Raw genomic sequence first — 21676 nt, 5'->3', positions numbered from 1 at the left:
GAGGCCAGCCTGGTCTACAGAGTGAGGTCCAGGACAGCCAGGGCTACACAGAGAAACCCTGTCTCGAAAAACCAAAAAAAAAAAAAAAAAAAAAAAGGAAGAAAGTACAAACTAGCTACATACTGGCAGGGTATACTTGTGATTCATAGCTTGCTGGCTCAGATGTAGAACCCACCGCAACCTGAGCGGCCCTGCACGTCAAAGACTTCTAGGCAGTAGTATCTAACAGGTCGGGTGGTGTCTTTCTCACTTTTCTGTTGTTGTGATAAGACACCAGCAGAGAGCTCGTTGAGAGTGGTGTGGGCTTTCAAAACCTCAAAGCCCCTGCCAGTGAGAAACCTCTTCTAAGCAGGCCACGATTGCTAAAGTGTTGTTCCACAGCTGTGGGTCAAGCATCCAAGCCGTGAATGTCTGGGGCCATTCTCAGTCCAGCCATCACAGCTGGTTATGCGTGAGGTGGAGTGAAGTGTAAGTGTAAGGGTTCTTGGACTCAGATGTGCTGGGGCACAGGAGTGTTGTGCAGGAAGGAGTGTTGTCCTGAAGTGGACACAGGTGAAAGGCTAAGGCAGACTCATGAAGGAACGTTTCACTGAAGCAGACACAGGAGAGAGGATGTTACGCTAAAGCAAGCATGATGAGGGGCTCTCTGCTAACAACACAGATGTATTGCTCTGCCTGACTTTGCGTAGTCGAGCCCCATCTCAGAGCCCATGGACTTTGGCTGAGACAACACACATGGAGGACACTTGATGTTTGGAGGATATAAACAGGAGTCCATGGAGTGACGAAGACAGAGCTTGGCCAGCTGGTACAGCTAGCTGAGCAACACTAGTGAGTCTCACATCTTCACTGATCTTTGCTTCCCTGAGAGAGGCACAGCTGAAAACTTCTGGTGTCCCTCCAGGTCCATCCTGCTGACTCCAGCCGAGGCGGAGGCTGGGCCATCTCTGCTAGTTCCTGTCACGGCTGTTGCTAACCTGACTACTGAACTGGACTGGTGGTGTATTCATGAAGTGTTAGCTGCCACTGCTATCCTGTGAACCGAACTGCCGATTTCCAGACAGCATAGATGGGAGTTGTTCCAAGGACAACAGGTCCTTTCTAAACAGGTCCACTTCATCCATATCCTTTCTTTTCCACTACCTCTGGTGGGTGATGGGCTACAAGGGAAGTTAACATGTTTAAGAACCATCATTAAAGATAGGATTTGGAAAAAATGTAAAGTTACAGGAAAGTCCGGGGCACAGAGCTGTAGCATTGTTTCAAACACAGATATCGTCTTAAAGACCAGAGGCAAGGCAAGATTCTGTCATCTTCTGTTGTTCTGTTTTGCATGGTGGTATGGTGTCAATGGTGGTGATGTTTGCAGGTGGTGTAACCCTTAGGGGCTGGAGCCTGTGCTAGGAAGTGGGCTGTTGGAGGCAGGGCTCTGGTTTATCAGCTTGGTCCTGCTTCTTGTCTACTCTCCTGTCTCCTGACTGCTGTCTCATGCTCCTGCAGCCACGCCTTCCTCACTGTGATGGGTTATATCTGTCTTTAAGTTGTGAGTGGATAACCCCTTCCTTCCCTTAGATTGCCTCTTGTAGTTATGTGGTCACAGAGTAGAAATCATGACACGTGATGTAGGGAATTGACTCTTGGGCTCTTGCTTTCTGGGCAAGCATTCTACCATTTTTGATAGGGGTTGACAGTGTAATTTAGGAAGATCTTGAACCCTGGGTCCTTCTGCCTTTGCCCTGCTGGGAATTCAGATGTGTGATGCCCAAATTCTAGGATTTTTAGAAAAGAAAATGTCTTGTAAACACAAGATACAATTTGAGCTGCATCAGAGGAGACACCGTGCAAGGATGGGAGCCAGAGGAAGGTACAGAATTTTGGTGAACTGAAGGAGTTTGAAATGTTCAGTAACCAGAACAGATGCTCATTTCAAGTGCTGACAGGCTGAACTGTGCTAAATTTCGGGTTAATGGTAAAGAACAGACTTAATTTTTATCATATGTGACTCATATGGGCAGCACATTCTTAGAAAAGTGGGGGTTAGTTCTGATCACTGCTGTGCCAACAGCTTCAGGGGGACACCAATATTGCTGTTTATCAATCACACTTCTATTTTATTTTTAATTTTTGTCATGTTGTTTTTGAATTTTTAAATATTGAAATGAGTCTAGATTTACAAGAGAACTTGAAAAAACAATATAGCCTTCCCGTGGTTGCTCATTTTGCTAACATTTCATGTTTGAGTGTGGATTTGTCAAGACGAAGGAGGCCACACAGCACTTACACAAGTAAGTACAGGCTTTCCAAACTCCTCTGTTGCTGCTGCTGCTATTTTTCCATTCACATAGTTTCCTATTCTAGGTCCCAAATCAGGACCTTGCTTTGAACAGAGGTTTTGAAACCAAGGGGGGAAAAAACCCAAAACACCAAACAGACCTCTAGCTTTTGCCTTGTCATGGTATAGAGACCACAGAGTTAAGCCTTAGGCTAACTTTGCTGAGGTTCTGGTCATAATGGGAGTTGGTGCCTGTGTGTTTGTTTTCTCTGTTTTTGAGGAAGTTGGAGGGAGCTCAAATAGGGAAATGCCACCGATCCTTCACTTGAGCAAGTGTCTGATAGATGACCTTTCAAAGTAAGAGGCCCAAACCTCCATCCTCGGGAATGTTGATATTGCTATCTTCTGAACATTCATCCAAGAAAGAAATGGCTAAGTTTACCCTTTACCTCCAACACTTTCCAAATCTCACATCACTCTGCATCTTTACCCCACCCAAATCCCACAGAGTCAACTTGAGAGGTAGGTTTCCTCCATTTTGTAACAATTTCTCAGATTTTTTTTTTCTGTTACAACGTTGGCACTTTTCAGAAGCTCATGTGGAAATTCCCTCTAATTTCTTTATGTGTCAGCTATTACATTGTGACTCAGTTTGGGTTCTGGGTAATCTGTATAAAGACTCAGAGGCCAAGCGCTTCTCAAGTCACCTCTGCGTATCAGGTCAATTGGTACCAGGTATGGGTCAGATGGTAAGGTGATGGATGTTTGCTCAGTTTCTGAAGTTACTAGTTTTCTCTTTGTAAATGAGTCTAAGTATGGGGAATGGGATCTCAAACGTCAGCATGCATCAGCATTACCCAGAGAACTAACTATGAATACCAGTTTTGGGGCCCTTTCTCCAGAGTTTCTGATTTAGCAGGCCATAGTAGGGTCTTTGTCTTTGTAGATGCTGCTGTTGGACCTAAGACCAGTGCCTGAATATTTGTCCTACTGTGGGATAAAATATCTGACCTAAGAATCTTACTTGATACCACTTGAGAAAGAGAGGTTTCATTCAGCTCACAGTTCTAACTGCAGTCCATCACGAGAGCAAGGCCCAGTGGCACGGAGACCCACAGATGCCTGCTTGCTGTGGTACAGCAGCCTCTCTCATTTCCTGCAGCCCAGGGTCTCTTGCCCAGGTAAGTAAGACAGAGATTCCCACACCAGTGACCACATTAAGATAACCCCCACAGGCATGCCCAGAGGTGGGTCTCTCAGGTGATATTAATTGTCAAGCAACAATTAACACCACCGGGGTCGCACCCTTAAAACCATTAGACATGTTCACACCCTGATAATCCATAGTCTAGAGCAGTTGTTTAATTGCTGGGCCTTAGACCTGAGTCATCTCAAGAGAGACACTAGAGGCATATCTGGGAGAAACTCTAGAAATACAATGTACATTTCCGAGCCTAATCCTAAATTGTGTTTAAGAAGACAGGGCAGCTTGGAGAGTCGGCATATTCATTAATGCATGCTGTGCTGGGGAACCCTGGGGCCCCTGCTGTCCTAGGACAGTTGGATGCAGTCACTTGGTGACAACCTGTGGAGAGTGCTTAGACAGCTTCTGCTCCAGGAACCAGGCCAGCGAAGTGTGGGAACACAGCAGGTCTGAATCATAAGCCTCAGGCTCAAGGGCTAGTCCTTATTCATCCCAGCAGGAAGCCTCCACATCCCCAGCCTAGAGGCACATAGCACCAGGAACCAATTCCAGCATCAGCTTGAATTAGCTGAGAGCCTGGGACAGAAGGAAAGCACAGCCCAATACGGCATCCACAGCTTATTTTATTTTGTGGATTTCACATAGCAACCTCTTCTTAAAAATACCCACTTAATCTGGGCTATCACAAGAACCATAGATTATTGAACAAAAACCCAGTACCTGGCTTGAGAAGCCCCCTTTGAGTTGTTTGCTACAGGTGTACAAAGTTTCCCCAAACATTACAAGTTGTTGCTATTTCCCTTAGTTCCTCCCAATGTGGGAGGTTTTCTGAAGATACCTTACAGAAGTAGGCCCCCGAGCTGGAACTGACTGGAAAGCCTCCTCCCCAAGGACTATCTCTCATGGTAACAGAGGGGGCCATGCAAGCTTGAGGGAAGTAACCAAGAGTCCTACCTAGTTAGGATGCCTACAAACCACATGCAGCAAGCAGCACAGCATGACAGTCCTGAGGTGTAGTACTCCTGGGCTGTAGTACTCCTGAGGTGTAGTACTCCTGAGGTGTAGTACTCCTGAGGTGTAGTACTCCTGAGGTGTAGTACTCCTGAGGTGTAGTAGTGGCATGCACACCTTGGCAGTAACTAACAGCTCTCCAGTTAGATTTACTCAGACAGAGAAACTTCATGCCGGGTACTGGAAGCCTAGCCAACCACCCAGGGTTGTAAAGTCGTGAATCTTGGAGAACTTACAGTCACCATTTTCCATGTAACCAGCACAATCCCCAACTACGTTCTAAGTATTTGTTCCCATAGCCACAGATTAAATGTAGTCCTCACCCTCATCAAGGGAGCTTCACCTTGCACCAAACAGACGCAGATCATTGTAGAGACCATAACCACCCAAAAGGCAGGGTTGTGGAGTCCAGTCCCAGCTGATAAACCACACAGCTCCTGCTCCTAAGGCTCAGGGATCATTGTGGAGGAGGGGAAGGAAGAAAGACTATAAGAGCCAGAGGGGGGACCAGAGGATTTTCTGTGAGATCATGTCTCTAAGAAATGTCAGAAGTTACACCCATATTGTCTCACCGACATGGCTGTTTAAACAGGGCCTGAACAAGCACAACATGAATAAACCTGCGGACATGGATGGGAGAAGCTCATGAGGCCTTAACCCTTCACAGAAACATTATAGACATGCAAGGAATGCGGAGGGGAGGAGAAGTAGTCCTCCCTAGGGAGGAGCACACAGTTGATTATCCTCTGCCAACAGCCCAGCCTTGAGAACATCCACACACAGTATCACACACAGCATCACACACAGCATCACACACAGCATCACACACACCATCACACACAGCATCACACACAGCATCATGCACACCATCACACACACCATCACACACAGCATCACACACAGCATCACACACAGCATCATGCACACAGCATCACACACAGCATCACACACAGCATCACACAGCACCACGCACAGCATCACGCACAGCATCACACGCAGCATCACGCGCACCATCACACACAGCATCACACACACCATCACACACAGCATCACACACACCATCACACACAGCATCACACACAGCATCACACACACCATCACACACAGCATCACACACAGCACCACACAGACTGAGCAGGTTAAGCTTATGTATCTAGGAACATGCACACCTACATTTGTAACAACAACGAACGAATAAAGAGGAAAGGAGGGTACTCGAAAAGGTGTGGAAAGAGGAAAAGGAAGAAGGAAATGATGTAATTATACCCCCTCCAGTTATTTAAAGAACAGACATAAATTTTTATAGAAATGGCAATGAAAATGTAGAAGTATGATGTAAAATAATCATAATTTTCCAAATACCACTCACTGCCAGTAGACCTTAGGTGTTACATAGGATCCCTGACTTAGTAAATAGACATCTACTCCCAGCAAGAGGGAGAAAATGATGTTTTTCTCTAATTGTTTCTCCTCTCTGCCCCTCTACAGTTTGATGTTATTTATTATAGTCTGAAAATGTATATGGCTTGGGAGTCTTACATCCTCTGGAATATAATAAACTGATGCTCTGCTCTTAATTTCCTCTCATAAATGTTTAAAAGAAAGAATCCAAATATGACTTTTTGTTGAATGAAGTCATGTTTCAAATATAGTTTAAAAGTTAAAAATAAAAACGTTTCATATTGATAAGATTGTTTGATATTATGAATGTTACAAACCAATAATTCAATACAAATTGGGCAATAAAAATACCGAGGCAGAGGCAGGCAGATTTCTGAGTTCCAGGCTGGCCTGGTCTACAAAGTGAGTTCCAGGACAGCCAGGGCTACACAGAGAAACCCTGTCTTGAAAAAAACCAAACCAAACCAAACCAAAACCAAAAACAAAAACAAAAACAAAAAAAAAAAAACCAAAACAACCCCCCAAAACAAAACAACAACAACAACAACAAAATACCTATTCTACAGGCTCATGCTACGTTGTTAGACATCCATATGAAAGCATGGGTCATTTTAGCACAGTTTCAAAATTCTTCCATAAGAATTCTGTGTGTCTCCTTCAAGTCTCCCTGTGAAAGGAAAAACAGAGTGGGGATCTTTCATTCTGCAGGCACGAAGTGCACAGGGAGCTTTCCCTAGCTCTACAGTATTCCATAAGGATCAGATGAAATTCAGTATGACAAAAAGCTGGAAACTCTTGCATGGTAATCATCTTCTTTGTAGTAGTTTAAAGCTCAATGTACATCTGTATAGTGTCTGTATCTTTCTATAGAAAGTGTGTGTGTGTGTGTGTGTGTGTGTGTGTGTGTGTGTGTGTGTGTGTGTAAAATCAAATGAGTATGTTCCCTGAGTTCAGATGCTACATCATTTATGAGGTGATAAGAAATGCACCAATGGGAGGGACCACAGAGCCACTAAGTTTCAGTTGCTCTTCCAGGGTTGCGTTGAGTTTGGCCCATTGATAACAAAGGGAATGGAGAGAATCTGAAGGACAGTGGGGACAGATGGCAGCCCTTTACCGCCCAAAGCCAAGAATATAATTCCCTCAACAGGGGCCACATTTCAGCATTTCCCCAACTTTACCCGTTTTCCTGATCTGGCAATAAGTATATCAAATAATGTTGTGTTTGGGGGATTTACAGTGTGGCTCAATGGTGGCATGCCTGTCTATTGTATTTAACACCCCATGCTTCATGCCTAGCAGATCCAAAAATAAAATTGCATTTAGTAATAGTAATAGAGACAAGTGACAGATATTCATGCTACTCTGTAACTGGCCTAAAACGTAGAAAGCAGTGTACGGCACATACCTTATTTAAACCACTTATTTAATCCACATAAACCACATACATCCTGGAGGGTGACCATAGGCTTTTGCAAACTCAGATTATACCAAAACTCTGGCTGGATGTGCTTGATGGGTATTTATTTCCCTAGCACAGATGAACACATCCTTACTGCAGAGGTGCACACAGTGGTTAGTCATTCTGTATCCCAACCAAGAAAGATTGGAAAAGATCATGACAATCTGCATTTTTAAGGAGCAGACAGTATGTGTCTGCACCTTCGTTCCAGGGCTGTGTTAACCTCTGCTGTTGTGATCACACACACACACACACACACACACACACACACACACACACACACACACCATCTTATGAGTCAGAAGGAATGAGCACGGAGAGACGTGCAATTCAGAGTGTGGGGGTTAACATTGGTGATGAGCTAAGTGTGGTGTCATACCCTCGAATTCCAGTGGGATTTCTGTGCATTCAAGGCCAGTCTGGTCTACATTGGTATTTTCAGACATCAGGGTTATATAGTGAGACCTTATATCAAACATAAACGAAAGCAAATTCTCATCAAAGAAAAACAAACAGAAAAACATAATTCTGAGGCTCAAGAGATGGCTCAGGGGTTAAAAAGATATACTTCTTTTTTAAAGGACCTGGGTTCGGTTCCAAGCACCTATGCTCACAACTGCTCACCCTCCAGATAGACCCAGCAACTCTGCCGCAGAGGCCACCTGCACTCATGTGCACCTAACCACACATGGACACACAGAGAGTTAAAAAATAAAATAAATCTCAAAATTGGTCATTATTGAGGGTTCTTCTCCTTTTGTAGACTGAGGTGTCCAGCTTTGTCAAGACCACTTAAGGTCATCTCTCCAAAATACAAATTACTGTATTTTGTCTCTACTACTAACATATTATAGAAACCTTTAATTCAAGGTATTAATATAATCAAGTAATGTTCCCCAGACGGTGTTGCAGATGAAAGTCTTCTTGCTTTGAGTAGAGCAGCATTCATGAAGACAATCTGCACAAGTTGGGGATACAGTAACAACTTGAGCCATGATTGATAATCCCTCAGATCCTGGGTTATAGTGACAGAAAAAACAAACAAACAAACAAAACAGTATTATCTAGTATGTGTATGGGACATTACAAGATAGACTTCTGATGTTTTAAGGCAAGGTCACACCATTAGCAACAGACATAGGTGCATTTTTTTGTTGTTGTTGTTTTGTTTTTTTGAGACAGGGTTTCTCTGTGTAGCCCTGGCTCTCCTGGAACTCACTTTGTAGACCAGGCTGGCCTCAAACTCAGAAATCTGCACGCCTCTGCCTCCCAAGTGCTGGGATTAAAGGCGTGCGCCACCACCACCCGACCTGACATATGTGCATTTTAATAAAAAAAAAATTCCTGTGTTATGGAGTTAGTAGCAATGGAATTCTGAAGTAGAGGAGTCAACAGGGATGGAACTATCCATTATGATCTGGGTTCCTTAGCTACACAGAGTCATCACCCCCACAGGTCAGCAGCAGTCCACCGTAAGAGTGACCTGTGCAGCAGTCCCTCATAAGTTAACTGTGCACCCGAGACCAAGCTCAGTAACTTCAAAAGTCACAAGGTAACCTCATAAACAAGTGTCCCTGACTCATTTGTCACCTATCACAATACCAGAAGCCCCCGCCCTCAGATGGTACCTAGGAAAATATGGAGACAGGTATAAACCAATTAAAAGGTGTGCGTGTGAACATGCTTTACGTGTTAGCTGCTCAGTGTTGGGGTGAGTTATAAAGGCCCTTAGTTTATCACTTTAGTAGTGGAAAGGGGCTTAAGAAGTAGGGAGGGAAATTGTTTCCATGGACAAAGTGGTGTATCTGTCATCTATTTCATGTGGGGGGAACAGTGGCTTGGGACAGGAATACAGATGCAGAAGCAGGTAGACTAATAATAACCACTTAGGCTGTTTGGGAATCCACTAGGGTGGACTGGAGATTTGCAAACAGGCGTGGCTGGTGCAGAATGGAATGGAGATGTTCGACTCTTATTAATGAACACCAGAAAGCATCCATCACTTGAACAACCAAGCAACAAAACAACCTTGCCTGTGAGGGTAGCTCCTGCTTGAACTTCAGCTGCTGCCTCATGAATAGAGGAGTCAGGGCTAGAGACAGAAGTCAGCCTGAACTCTGTGTCATAGTTAAGTCTTCCAAAGGTCTAAATTGCCAGCCACAGAGTAACATCGTTCCCCTGTGGTGTCTTGTTAAGGAGGTTTCAGCACACCAGGGGCTATGGCCTTACGGTGGAGGGACAATATGCACCTAACATGGGTAGTAGCCTGTTCTTCGTGGGAATTTTAATGCCTTCTATTTGAGAACCACCAGGTCATTTCTTACTCATGGCTACTGTATGGAGTGGTCATAAACTTACAGTATTTATACATTAACATCACTAAACCATAATATCAGGTTGCCTAGCTTCCGAAAGAAGAACTAACCAAAATATTTTCTCTTTACCACGATGGCTGGGATACCTATCTAGTCAGTAGTATACATAAAGTAGATTGGTCCTCTTAGGCATACAACACGAGTTGCTCCATTTAGGTTTGTTGGATAATTGTTATAAAAGCAGTTGACCTGGTTAATTTGTCTTCACAGTTGATGAGGGGTTTGGAAACAACATTTTAATGGGAATAACAGAAGCTGGGCCACCTTTCCAGTCTTAAGGAATTTTGTAACACCCACCTTTCTTAATGTCCATACACCAACATTAGACAACAAGCACTGCTTAGAACCCACTGGGAAGTCCGCAGAAGATGGTGACACAGAATGATGCTGTTTGGAGTCCTACTCTCTAGTTGCTGTGTTTCCTGTCCTACTCTGGTCACAAATTTTTGAGCCAGTGCAAGTACTTGTAGATAGTAGAGTGTTACAGTCAAGGTTGAAAAGACGAGAAGCCACTCTAAGGAGCTTACTGACAGTGTCTGGAGCTGTCGGAGTGAGGCCAGCTGAGGAGAGCTGGCCACACACCGGAGAAGCCTTCTTCCTCTCACATGTGTTAGTCCTTTGCGCAAGCAGCATATAATGGCGGTTCTCACCAGGACTACCCTCAAAGATCCTCCTGTCTGTGCTTCCCAAGTGCTGGGGCTAAAGATGTTTGCTACCACTGCCTGGATCCTGACTACAAAAATTTCAAATGTTAGGTACTATGTATGCATACTCTGCCTTTTAGTTTAAAGCATCAAGAAGACTATGAAGGAATATAAAACCACCAGTCAGCCATCCTGTCGGCTTTCTACAAATCACCTCGGGGAGATGAAGACCTGGGCACAGGAGTCTTGTGGAATAAGATAATTTTCCTCCTAGTCTTCTTACTGTTTTCCGTATTCAGAGTTGTTTTAAAAACATGTTCCAAACCCATTTCAGGGAACACCAGTGCACATGTCCATATGAAGTGGTTTTCTCTGAGACGCAATGGTGGACCAGCTTCAAGGAACATGGAAATCTGTTTCTTGTGACAATTTTGAAAACTACATGAAGGAATTGGGTAAGCCATGTTTACAGGTGTTTTATGCCCAGCAGCAGCCATGTTTATGTATACATTATATCCAGCATGAATGATACTTTGGTGACATATGACGTGTGTGTGTGAAATAAGAGTCATCTGGTCCCTTTAATTTCACATAAAAAAAAGTTGATTCACCAACAAAATACAGTTCTGTATAGACCAGATTGAAATTGGTATAATCTCCATGGACCCATTTATTAAACAGAAAACTACTTTAGTAAATAACTTATAATAAAGACATACTTTAAAATCGTAACCGATTTTATAGACACTGGCTCTAATGTTTAGGGACTTTTGTTTTCTTGCCTCTGATGGCTGCCGGCTTTCCTTGGAATGTGACCATAGCTCTACCCTTGCTGCCATGTTCCCTCTGCATTTCTTCCTTCTATACTTTTCTTTCTATATTTATTATTCTATGTGAACATGGTGTGTGTGTGTGTGTGTGTGTGTGTGTGTGCATATGTGTCATGGTATGGTGTCGAGGTCAGAGGACATATCTGTGGGTTTTTTTTTCCTTCCACGTTGTGTGTGTTCTGGTGTTGAATTTAGGTCACAAGGCTTTTCTTCACCCCTCTGAGCCATCTCTCCAATGCCTTCATTCTCTTATGGGCACACCATGATTACAGAGGGTTCCTTTACCATCCAGGATAATCTCCTTATAATCTCTGCGCTGCACGCCTTCTGAGTTCCCTCAGCAGGTGAGGTAATAGCCACGGGGCCTGGGAATTAGGACATGAATAATTTGGAAGCTGTTATCCAACATGATATATGCCATGTTTATATACCAACAGGAAACAGGAGAAACACATTACAGCTCCCTTGTTTCTCTCTTGCCCTCTTGGGCTATTCACTGCCCCCTTCCCTTCCCCCCTCTCTCCTAGTGTTCATGGCCGGCCTCTACTTCTCTATTCTCTCTCTCTCTCTCTCTCTCTCTCTCTCTCTCTCTCTCTCTCCTCCTCCCACTACCACCTTCTTAACTCCCCCCTTGCCCTAAATAAACTCTATTCTATACTATTAAAAAAAAAAACAAACACATTACAATATTCCCCCAAGTCACCTGCTAGATTCCACATTGTTTCCCACCCATGGAATTCTATTTCTATTGAAAGCATTCCTACATGGACTACTAAAAACTATATGCACAAGGCAGTTCACTGAACCATTATTTGTAGCAACAAAAATAGAAATGTATTAGTCTTCAATGGGGATAGAAAAAAATGAACTTTGGTATATGCATCTCATAGAAGATGATGCACATGCAGAAAAAAATATCTTTATGTACTGACATGGAAATCTTCAAGACATAAATATAAGAAGAAAGAAAAGGTGAATGCCAATCAATTCAATTTAATTATATGTTTAAGACCCCATCTATAGAGAGTTGACTGTACAACATTATAATGCATATAATGTTAGTTATTGCACATTTAATAGTAAATTTGTCTTATGGGTATTTTGTCACAATAAAATATGTAGTACTGAGTTGTATAAAACTTTGTGTTTGGTAAGTTTCGGTGTATAATGTTTTTATTTATTTGCAATTTTTAAATAATAAAATATATAACATTAAAAAGTGTAATAGAGAGCAAACAACCCAAACTCACATACACACACACTACACACACACTATACACTACACACACACTACACACACACTACACACACTACACACACACTACACACACACTACACACACTACACACTACACATACCCTAAACACACACACTATACACACACTACATACACTACACACACACACTACACACACACTATATACACACACTACACACACACACACTATACACACACACTACACACTACACACACTATACTCACACACACTACACACACACTACACACTACACATACCCTATACACACACACTATATACACACACTACACACACACACACACCACACACACACTACACACACACTATATACACACACTACACACACACACACTATACATACACACTACACACACACTATACCCACACACACTACACACACACACTACACACACATTACACACTACACACACACACTATATACACACACTACACACACTACACACTACACATACACTATACACACACACTATACACACACTACACACACTACACACACACTATACACTACACACACACTACACACACACTATACACTACACACACACTACACACACACAACACACTACACACTACACATATACTACACACACTGCACACACACTACACACATACTACACACACATTACATGCACACACACACTACACACAAGTAAATATAAACCAAACACATGTACACATACACCACACAAATAAGTAAATATAACACAAACATGCATACACACATACCACACACAAATAAGTAAATACAAGAAAAATAGATATTTAAATCCATATAGCATGAGGCCTGCCTACTGCAGAATCCTCCTCCTTGGGAAAGAATTGTGCAAATAGAAGGAGTCCTTGAAATCAACAACAGATGTAACTATTTGTCCATTACCGTCCTCCCAGGAGTGGGGAGAGCCAGCAGGAAACTGGGCTGTCTGGCAAAGCCCACAGTGACCATCAGCACAGACGGAGACCTGATCACCATCAAAACCAGAAGCATCTTTAAAAACCAGGAGATTTCCTTCAAGCTGGGCGAGGAGTTTGAGGAAATCACACCACGTGGCCGCAAAAGCAAGGTGAGGCCTGGAGCAGATCCTGCAAATTAGGGATTATTATTAATTAGAGATATTGTATTAGGATGCAACAGCCAACATACATTTCAAGAATCTCCTAAACAAACTTTTGCCTAAACACTAAGCTTGAAGATCTTGAAGGCAAATACACATTACGATCCCTTTGGATTCATGCATTTTATCCCTCGGAAGTGTGAGATGTATTTTATTACTCGCTCTAGTTTTATTTCTGCCAATGAGCTAAATAAATACCCAGACAAGAAGAAACCTAGAGAAGACGGGTTTATTTGAGCACAGTTCCATGTCGAGATCCATCATTTCAGGGAGGTCAAGGCAGCTACCACATCACAGCCGCAGTCAGGATTAGAGAGAAACAAACACATCCTCGCCTGCTTTCTTCCATAGTAGGTTCTTCTCCTCAGATGGTTCGGCCTCCCCCACCCAGGTATTTCTCAGCACAGAGAATGGTACCATGAAGGGGGGATGGGGAGGCTGGGGCTTCCTTCATCCGCTAACCATCAGGGCAACCCCTCAGACATACCAACAGGCCTACCTGATCAAGATAATTCTCCTTAAGCTTCCTCCCAGATGGCTCTAGGTCCTGTGAAGTTGGCCAGTACATGTGCCCCTGGGTGGGAGAATAAAATTCTTTGGTGGGCACTTGAAAACTCACACAAGACACTGGGTCCTGCACTGATGCTCAGAGGACCCCATTTGGAGAGCAGTCTACCTAAGCTGGTACTCAGCTCTCTCAGAAACAACAGTGCTCCCTGTCATTCTGTGGGCTTCACACATGGAATTTTACGGTGAACACGATTGGTATTAGCAGATATGAGGTCATGACCCTGAAACAGATGAGCCTAAGGTTCTTAATGGCTAAAGACAATGGAGAATTAATTGTAACTCAGAATACATATGAAGTGTTGGGGTGAAGATAAGGAGGTTTTGTGTGTGTGTGTGTGTGTGTGTGTGTGTGAGAGAGAGAGAGAGAGAGAGAGAGAGAGAGAGAGAGAGAGAGAGACGGAGAGACAGAGACAGAGACAGAAAGAATACGCACACACAGAGGGGAGGGATGTTTATGGCTTTTAATATCCAGTGTCCCAGCCCAAAGGAGATTTAAACACCTTGTTCTTGCAACTGCACCATTACAAGCATGGTCTCCTTGGTGAACAAGGTAAAGAAAGAGACTCCAGACTCTGCATTCATAGCCAGTATGTTAGACACATAGGTTTTCCTTGTATCTCATAACTCAGATTGAAATGCAGCATTTATTTATAATATATGCTTTCCCTGTATTTTATTAATTGTGTTACCAGTTTCCCCATAGTAGATTGATCACCTCAACAATGGAGCTTTCTATCTGTTTCCCAGCACCCAGTGGTTGCTTTTATAGTCTATCAACAATTCTTTGGTTTTGCTTTTTGTTTGTTTGTTTGTTTGTTTGAGTTGATGCCCTCAGTTGTGTCTCTGCTAAGGGTGATATTCCGATAAAAGGAATTATTATACCCTTTTGACAGGTTTAATAAACATGGGACTTGAAATGCCAGTACATGTAAATTGAAAGAATTTTGACTGAAACAATTAATAAAGGCATCTCAGATATCTGTGATGAAATTGTCAAGAGAAACTAAAGAAGCAAGAGCATTTAGTACAGACAAAGCAACTGGGGAATGCTGTCTGGGAAGAACATAAGAGGGATGTTTTTCTCCCGTCAGCCTCGCTGGGAACGTGAACTAGTCTCATGTCTTGAAACAGACACTTAACTTGCTGTGCATAAGGATAAGACCTTCTCTAGACTATAAAAGATAAAGTTTCACTTCTTAAGTTTTTCTTTTTATTCTTATAAATCTTCTGCTCCCCAGAAGAATCATCCCACAAAGGTGCTGCTAGGAAGGTTTTGAAACAAAACCCAAAAAAATTGTAAATACCATTTTAAGTCTGCCTTGGAATTTAGCCCTTCTGGGACATCAGGGTTCGTATGCGCCGACCTAACCTTGGTTCTGTTTTACAGAGTACAGTAATCTTAGATAACGACTCCTTGGTTCAAGTCCAGGACTGGGATGGCAAGAAAACCACGATCTGCAGGAGGCTGGTAGATGGGAAAATGGTGGTGGTAAGTGCTCTGGTGTGTCCTTGTCTCGAACTGTCTACCAGAAAAGCACCCACTTACCTGCCCTAAAGCCAGAAAAAAAAAAAAAAAAAACGAGCCTGGCTTCTTCTCTCTTAGAAGAGCTGAAAGGAAACATTCACAGATAACCATATCTTTGTAAGAATTTGAAATTCCTATGGGTTGAGAAGTTGAATCTCTAAAAGGAATTTTAAAAATATTGTGCTCCCTGATCTCCCACTCACACGTGAAGCAAGCGCAGAGTTGTGCGATCAGGGCTTCAACACTGACAGAAGGTGGTGTTCCTCCGGGTCTGTCGTTGTGCAGGAGAAAAGCAAGTTCTACGTTAGAGAGGAGTGAAGCTGACATGTTGAGGTGGTTCTCAGTGCACCGATAAGTACAAGCAAGTAAAGGCAAGGATGTGTTTCCACACTATCCCACATTATTATCACCTCACGCTAATTCCGCGAGGAAGGCGCACTGTCCCGTCTAAGAGTCCAGGAAACAGAAAGTGTGGAGTGTTGGGATTAGAGCTCAGTTGCTGAATGCCAACTTACCACCCTACCCCTCCCCTCCCCTCCCTCTCCTCCCCTGCCTTTTTCATCCTTTCTCCTGCCCTCAGGAAGGCTCTCCAGGTCACCCTTCCCACTTCTAAAGAGGGGAGGGAAGCCAGGCACTGATTCTTATCCCAAACTCTACCAGCACCAAAAATGAAAAAAAGGAAAAAGAAAAAAGAAAGGAAAAGCAAGCTTTCTCTGGTGACCTCTGATGTGATGTTGCATAGTCCAAGTAGTTGAAGACGCAGACTCCGCACTGAGGAAAACAAGGGGTGCTTTCCTCGCCCTCAAGACACACCAGTTTTCTTTCTCTAAGGAAGGTTGAGGTTTTTTATTTTGTAAAATATCTAATTCCTTTCCTGAAATGGCAGGATTAAGAATCAGTCTATAGCTTCTTATAAGGACGTTAGCCGATAGGCCACATGGTTCAACGGCAGCAACTAATGTGTAGTTCACTGAGAAGAATGCCGGACTCCAAGGCTTTATCTCTATAAATCAGAACTTTGGGCAAGTCATTTCACCTCGCCATGACTCCAGATTCCTTAAGTGGCAGACAGTACTTCTCAGAAGGCTTCCCGAGAGAACTGGACACCATGTGAGTTTGTTCTTTGAAAACCACGCAATGTTATATTTGTGTAAGTTAGTATACTTATTTAAAAACTAGGCAGTATGTAAGATTGCAAAAATGCTTCAATGTAGAGCCTTAAAATATTTAAATAAAAGCTTCAGATTCCAAACTGTATTTCCTTCTCTTTTCAGATCCCTGAATATATAATTGCAAACTCCATATATATAGACCCAATAGGCATAATCAGTATTTGTATAATCTAATAAAGATCTCTTTCCAAACTCACTAGAATTGCCCTATGTGGCCAGCACTTAGTTAATATTTTCTAGGTGTTCGTGATCAGCTTTACTGAAACATTTCCATCTTCTATCCCCTAGGAAAGTGCAGTGAATAATGTCACCTGTACCCGAACATACCAGAGAGTTTAAGAACTCCATCTCAAGGTCTCGATGCTCTCAAATTGTCATCCAAACTAATGATGTTGTTTGAATAAAACTCCCAAGTAAGATCTTTGAATGCTTGCACAGTATCAACATGTGACTGGCTTCTTAAGTTATAGCTGTGTGATAGAGTCTAGCATTGAGCCTGTGAGAGGGGATAGACTCATGGGCACAATGCGCAGCTAACATCAGATCCTCAGAGAGGACCAACACTCAGTTTAACCTCTCAATAAGCGTAGTCTATCTACCCTAATTAAATGTAATCTTGACTGCTTAGGGCATAATAATGTTATGCTGGGGTTGAACGTGAAAGACACATTTAGAACTAAGGGACACTCCAATTAAATGTGCAACTCTGTTACATAGAACTTTGCAAGTGCAGTCCCATTGTGGAAATCAGCCATGATGGAGTGCACGCTGCTCTAGCCACAGCAGGCCTCACATTAGGCCTCGGGTTATGTTAGTCACCACGTGGATCTGACACCTAACTTTGAAGATGGACTACGAAGGTTCTAATCAGTTCATTGTCCACTCTAATTTTAGGAAATTCATAAGCAAAAGGTTGCAAAAAAAAAAAAAAGTATAACACCTGGACAGAATGCTCTGACACCACTTTAGTGAATTAATTTTGTAATTAGCGACAAGGGTTGCATTCAAATCAGTGATAGAGACCTTTGTCTGGGAAGAGAAGCGAAGGTTCAGATCTGCCTTCTCTTTTCAACACTTAATGAAGTCATCTTCTCATACCACAGCCTTGATACAATGTGTAGGACCTAGCTTATGTCAATAAGCTAAATTATTTAGAATATTTAAGTGATATGGAATTATCTAAAGAAAGCATACCAGCTCTTTATAATCCAGATGATTTCATTTCTCCTTTTAGATATATTCTGCAAGTTAGATGCTCTCAACATATCAATAGGAACACAAGACAGATATAGTCATGGCCATGCAGACCTGTGATACCTTCACCCGGGAAGCAGAATGATTGGGAATATAAGTCTAGGCCACATAGCAATACCCCATCTCATTAAATCAAGAATAAATAAAGAAACAAATAAATGGATACAAAGTGTATTTAAATAATTTGATTAATGTTGAATATTTTCTATCTAGTGGATCTTTGAGAAAGTAATGTCCTACTTGAATAATTGGGCTGATAATAGCCTGCAATGAACAATAAATGTCAATACAGATGATAGACTGTGCTTATCAATTTGTCTGGTTCACAGTCTCAGAGGCATCAGTTCATGACTGAACAGTTCTTTTTATTTTAGGCCTGTAGCAAGGTAGGACATTGAGGAAGGGAGTGTGCACTAAGCAAAGCTATTCCCCTCATGGGCAAAGGAGCAAAGAGAGAAAGGGGGAATTGAGGGGCTCAAATCCCTTGAAAAGCAAGCCCCCAGTGACCTAACGCCCTCCAGATGGACTCTAGTCCCACCCTTCCTAACAGCCCTACAGCCTGGAGACTGAGCCACGATTGTCACATGCGAATTTGGGCCTAATTCACAATCCACACCTNAGCACGGATTGGTTTTTGAGCTGTGCTTCAGCAATAGCTACTGTACCAGACAGTTTTTCTGAGTAAGTTCATCTTCTTGGTGAGACATTTATAAAGACATAGACTAAGAGTCAGAGAGCTTAAATATTTAGTGTAAACATCCTCGGCTGATCAGTACCAAAGCAATTACAAACTAAGCTTGCAACCTGAAAATTCGTGTTCTTCAGCAGTGATGCGAGATGCTTCCCCCCAAATAAAAGTCATAATTATTAGAGTTCTTTTGGTGTCTTCGTGTGTAATAGCAGTAATAGAGTTCAAACTGTGAGTGCTGGCAAGGCAGGTCAGCAGGTAAAGGCACTTGCTACCAAGCCTTAGGATCCACATGGTAAAAGGGGACAGGGGTCCCTGAGAGTCTCCCTCTGACCTCCACACACATGTTTGTTATATACATGTATGTGGGTGCATGCACAGCCACATGTACAGAATAAATGATTGTAGCCAAACATTTTAAAACCTGAAAGTATTAACTTGGACTTGTAATGCCTGAGAAATCTAGCGTAACCTAAACTCTCATGTCCTGGAGAGCTCAGGAAAACAACTGCCTCAGCTGCAGATGCAAGGGTAGAGACAGCCGAACTTTGACTCATCAGTCACCCATGTGAGACAGTTTCCAGGAACTGTTGCTCAATCCACCGCACACAAGCCACCAGATCGAAGGGCGTGAAGCATGAAGTTGGGCACAGCGAAATGAGAGAGAGAGAAAGAGAGAGAGAGAGAGGAGAGAGAGAGGAGAGAGAGACTGGGTGTCAGATTAGCAGTTACAGCCTAGTGCTTTGTCTGTTGCAGACTGCTGGGTGTTGCAGGTATTATATATTTAGAAAGCGTTTACACTGACAGAGTGTGGCATGACTTGGAAATACACTCTTAACACTGGGCAGGACTCTGGGGATCTCAGAGTGGAATTCTTTAATCAACAGAGTAGAGATCTGAGGTGTCCCAGAGAGGGAGGTGCCAGGATTCCTTTTGTATTTTGTGATCTTCTCTTAGCAAACGCTATCAGCCATTTCACATTCTAATGGACAAAAGCAAGGAAAGGTAGAACCACATCTCCAGACCACTTTAAGCAGGATTGGTTGTTTGTTATTATTATTATTATTATTATTATTATTATTATTATTATTATTATTATTGACAGGATCTTTCTGTGCCGTAGGCTGGGCTGGCCTCAGACTCTCAGAACCCTCATCCCCCAAGCTGCTTGTATGTGAGGACTACAGATGTGCATCCCCACAGCTGGCTACCAACCACCACAGCTGGCTACGACCACAGCTAGCTACCAACCACCACAGCTGGCTACGACCACAGCTGGCTACCACCACAGCTGGCTACTACCACAGCTGGCTACCACCACAGCTGGCTAGATTTGAGGACATTTGGAGATGGAATCTCAGTATGTTGTTCTTGCTGGCCCTGGATTTCTGGATCACACTATTCTCCTGTCTCAGTCTCCTGAGAAGCTGGTACACACTGCCTTGACCAAAATCATTGATGAGACAGCTATATAAGTAATAGTCTAAAGCCAGTCTAAAGTCGGGTACAAACAAGGTCTTGCTGACAGGGGCACTTTATGGCAAAAGAGCTGGGTCTTCCTCACTCAGGGGATGGGGTTTCTTTCCCCCAAACTTGCTGCTTAATTTTAATTACTAACAGTAATCACCTTTCTAGCAATGGACCTCTCATCCAGCGTATAAGGTGCAGATGCCAACAAACAAACAAACAAACAAACCAAACCAAACCAAACAACAAAACCCAAGTAGAACTACATTCTGCACGCTCCATTGCCAGGGCAGGCTCCAGAGAACACCTTGAAAATTACCTTTCTGTCACTTCCTGTCTAATAGTCCTGAGTTTCTGATGGCTCTCCACCCAACCTTTTCAGACTACAATTTACCTGCCACGGTCATTGTTAGGAATTAGATAGTTTGCATCCCATTGCTCTAACAGTGATGCAGACACGGAAGAAGACACAATTATTGTGTAAAGTTGTGGTGAAGTAAGGAAATAAAACAATCACACCAATTACTTCAAATACAGGTGAAAGAAAGAAAGAAAGAAAGAAAGAAAGAAAGAAAGAAAGAAAGAAAGAAGAAGGAAGGAAGGAAGGAAGGAAGGAAGGAAGGAAGGAAGGAAGGAAGGAAGGAAGGAAGGAAGAAAGAAATCATTACTAAGATACAGTTCATACCCAATAAAGCTCACTTGTTAAAGTACACAGGGAGAAGGTATACTTAGCATATTTATAAAACTGTCAATCATAATCTAATTGTAAGATCATTATCACGTCTCCTCTGCCTGCAGAAACCTGTATTACTATGAATCGACGGTGTATTGCTTTTCTTGATTTAGAGTAATAGATTTTGCGGTTCTTGAACACTGAGCACCCAGTTGTCAAGGGTGGAGCACTGTGAAAGACTGTCTTGTGCTTGAGAGTCGTTGCTTTGTTTACTCCTTTATGGAGAGACTGACGTATGTTTCAAAACGATGAGGTTCTGATGTGTTCAGAACTGCAGATACTTGGTCAATTCAGAACAGCCCAGCCAGAACTCCTTGTAGCGCCCCCTACCTCTGCAACATTGCCATGCACCGTCTGTTTCTTCCTAGATGGTTAAAAGGTAGGCTCCTCACACCCATCTGGTATTAGCTCTCAAACACATCTTAATGAACGAGATTTAGGCTGGAAACAGCTCAGTGGAACAGCACTTGCCTAGCAGTTCAAGGCCTTGGATTTGACCCCGAGCACCAAGTAAACATAGCATCCCGAGGATGTCATAAACGGAGAGCCTCCCATTCCTGACATGAGCGTGTACCAGTGATGTGCCCCATGCACAGATGAGGGCTCCAGCGTCTGTACCAGTCAGTAATGTGCAGGATGTGCAGATAAGAGCTTTAGGGGTTGGGAACTTGTTTCC

The 21676-nt window shown here is 42.9% G+C and overlaps 1 protein-coding gene across 5 annotated transcripts in view; it reads left to right on the top strand.

Annotated features, from left to right (window-relative positions):
• Fabp12 (fatty acid binding protein 12) overlaps positions 1-18987 on the top strand; it is a 62975-nt gene extending 43988 nt beyond the window's left edge. The window contains exons 2-6 of one of the 5 annotated variants that reach the window (XM_021196717.2): positions 905-1109; positions 10704-10824; positions 13368-13540; positions 15549-15650; positions 17147-18987. In XM_021196717.2, the coding sequence (XP_021052376.1) occupies positions 10752-10824; positions 13368-13540; positions 15549-15650; positions 17147-17197 (399 nt within the window). In that variant the 5' untranslated portion in view covers positions 905-1109; positions 10704-10751 and the 3' untranslated portion in view covers positions 17198-18987. Of the gene's footprint in view, positions 1-904; positions 1110-3377; positions 3454-8786; positions 9062-10703; positions 10825-13367; positions 13541-15548; positions 15651-17146 lie in introns of those variants that run through there. The other 4 variants (XM_029537818.1, XM_021196719.2, XM_021196718.2 and 1 more) reach the window with 4 other exon arrangements.
• The last annotated feature ends 2689 nt before the right edge of the window (positions 18988-21676 follow it).

Source organism: Mus pahari, chromosome 4 (assembly GCF_900095145.1).
Source record: "Mus pahari chromosome 4, PAHARI_EIJ_v1.1, whole genome shotgun sequence".
In the NCBI taxonomy this organism is placed as follows: Eukaryota; Metazoa; Chordata; class Mammalia; order Rodentia; family Muridae; genus Mus; species Mus pahari.
The sequence above is the reverse complement of the archived record's forward strand: the minus strand, read 5'-3'. Positions and strand labels throughout refer to the sequence as shown.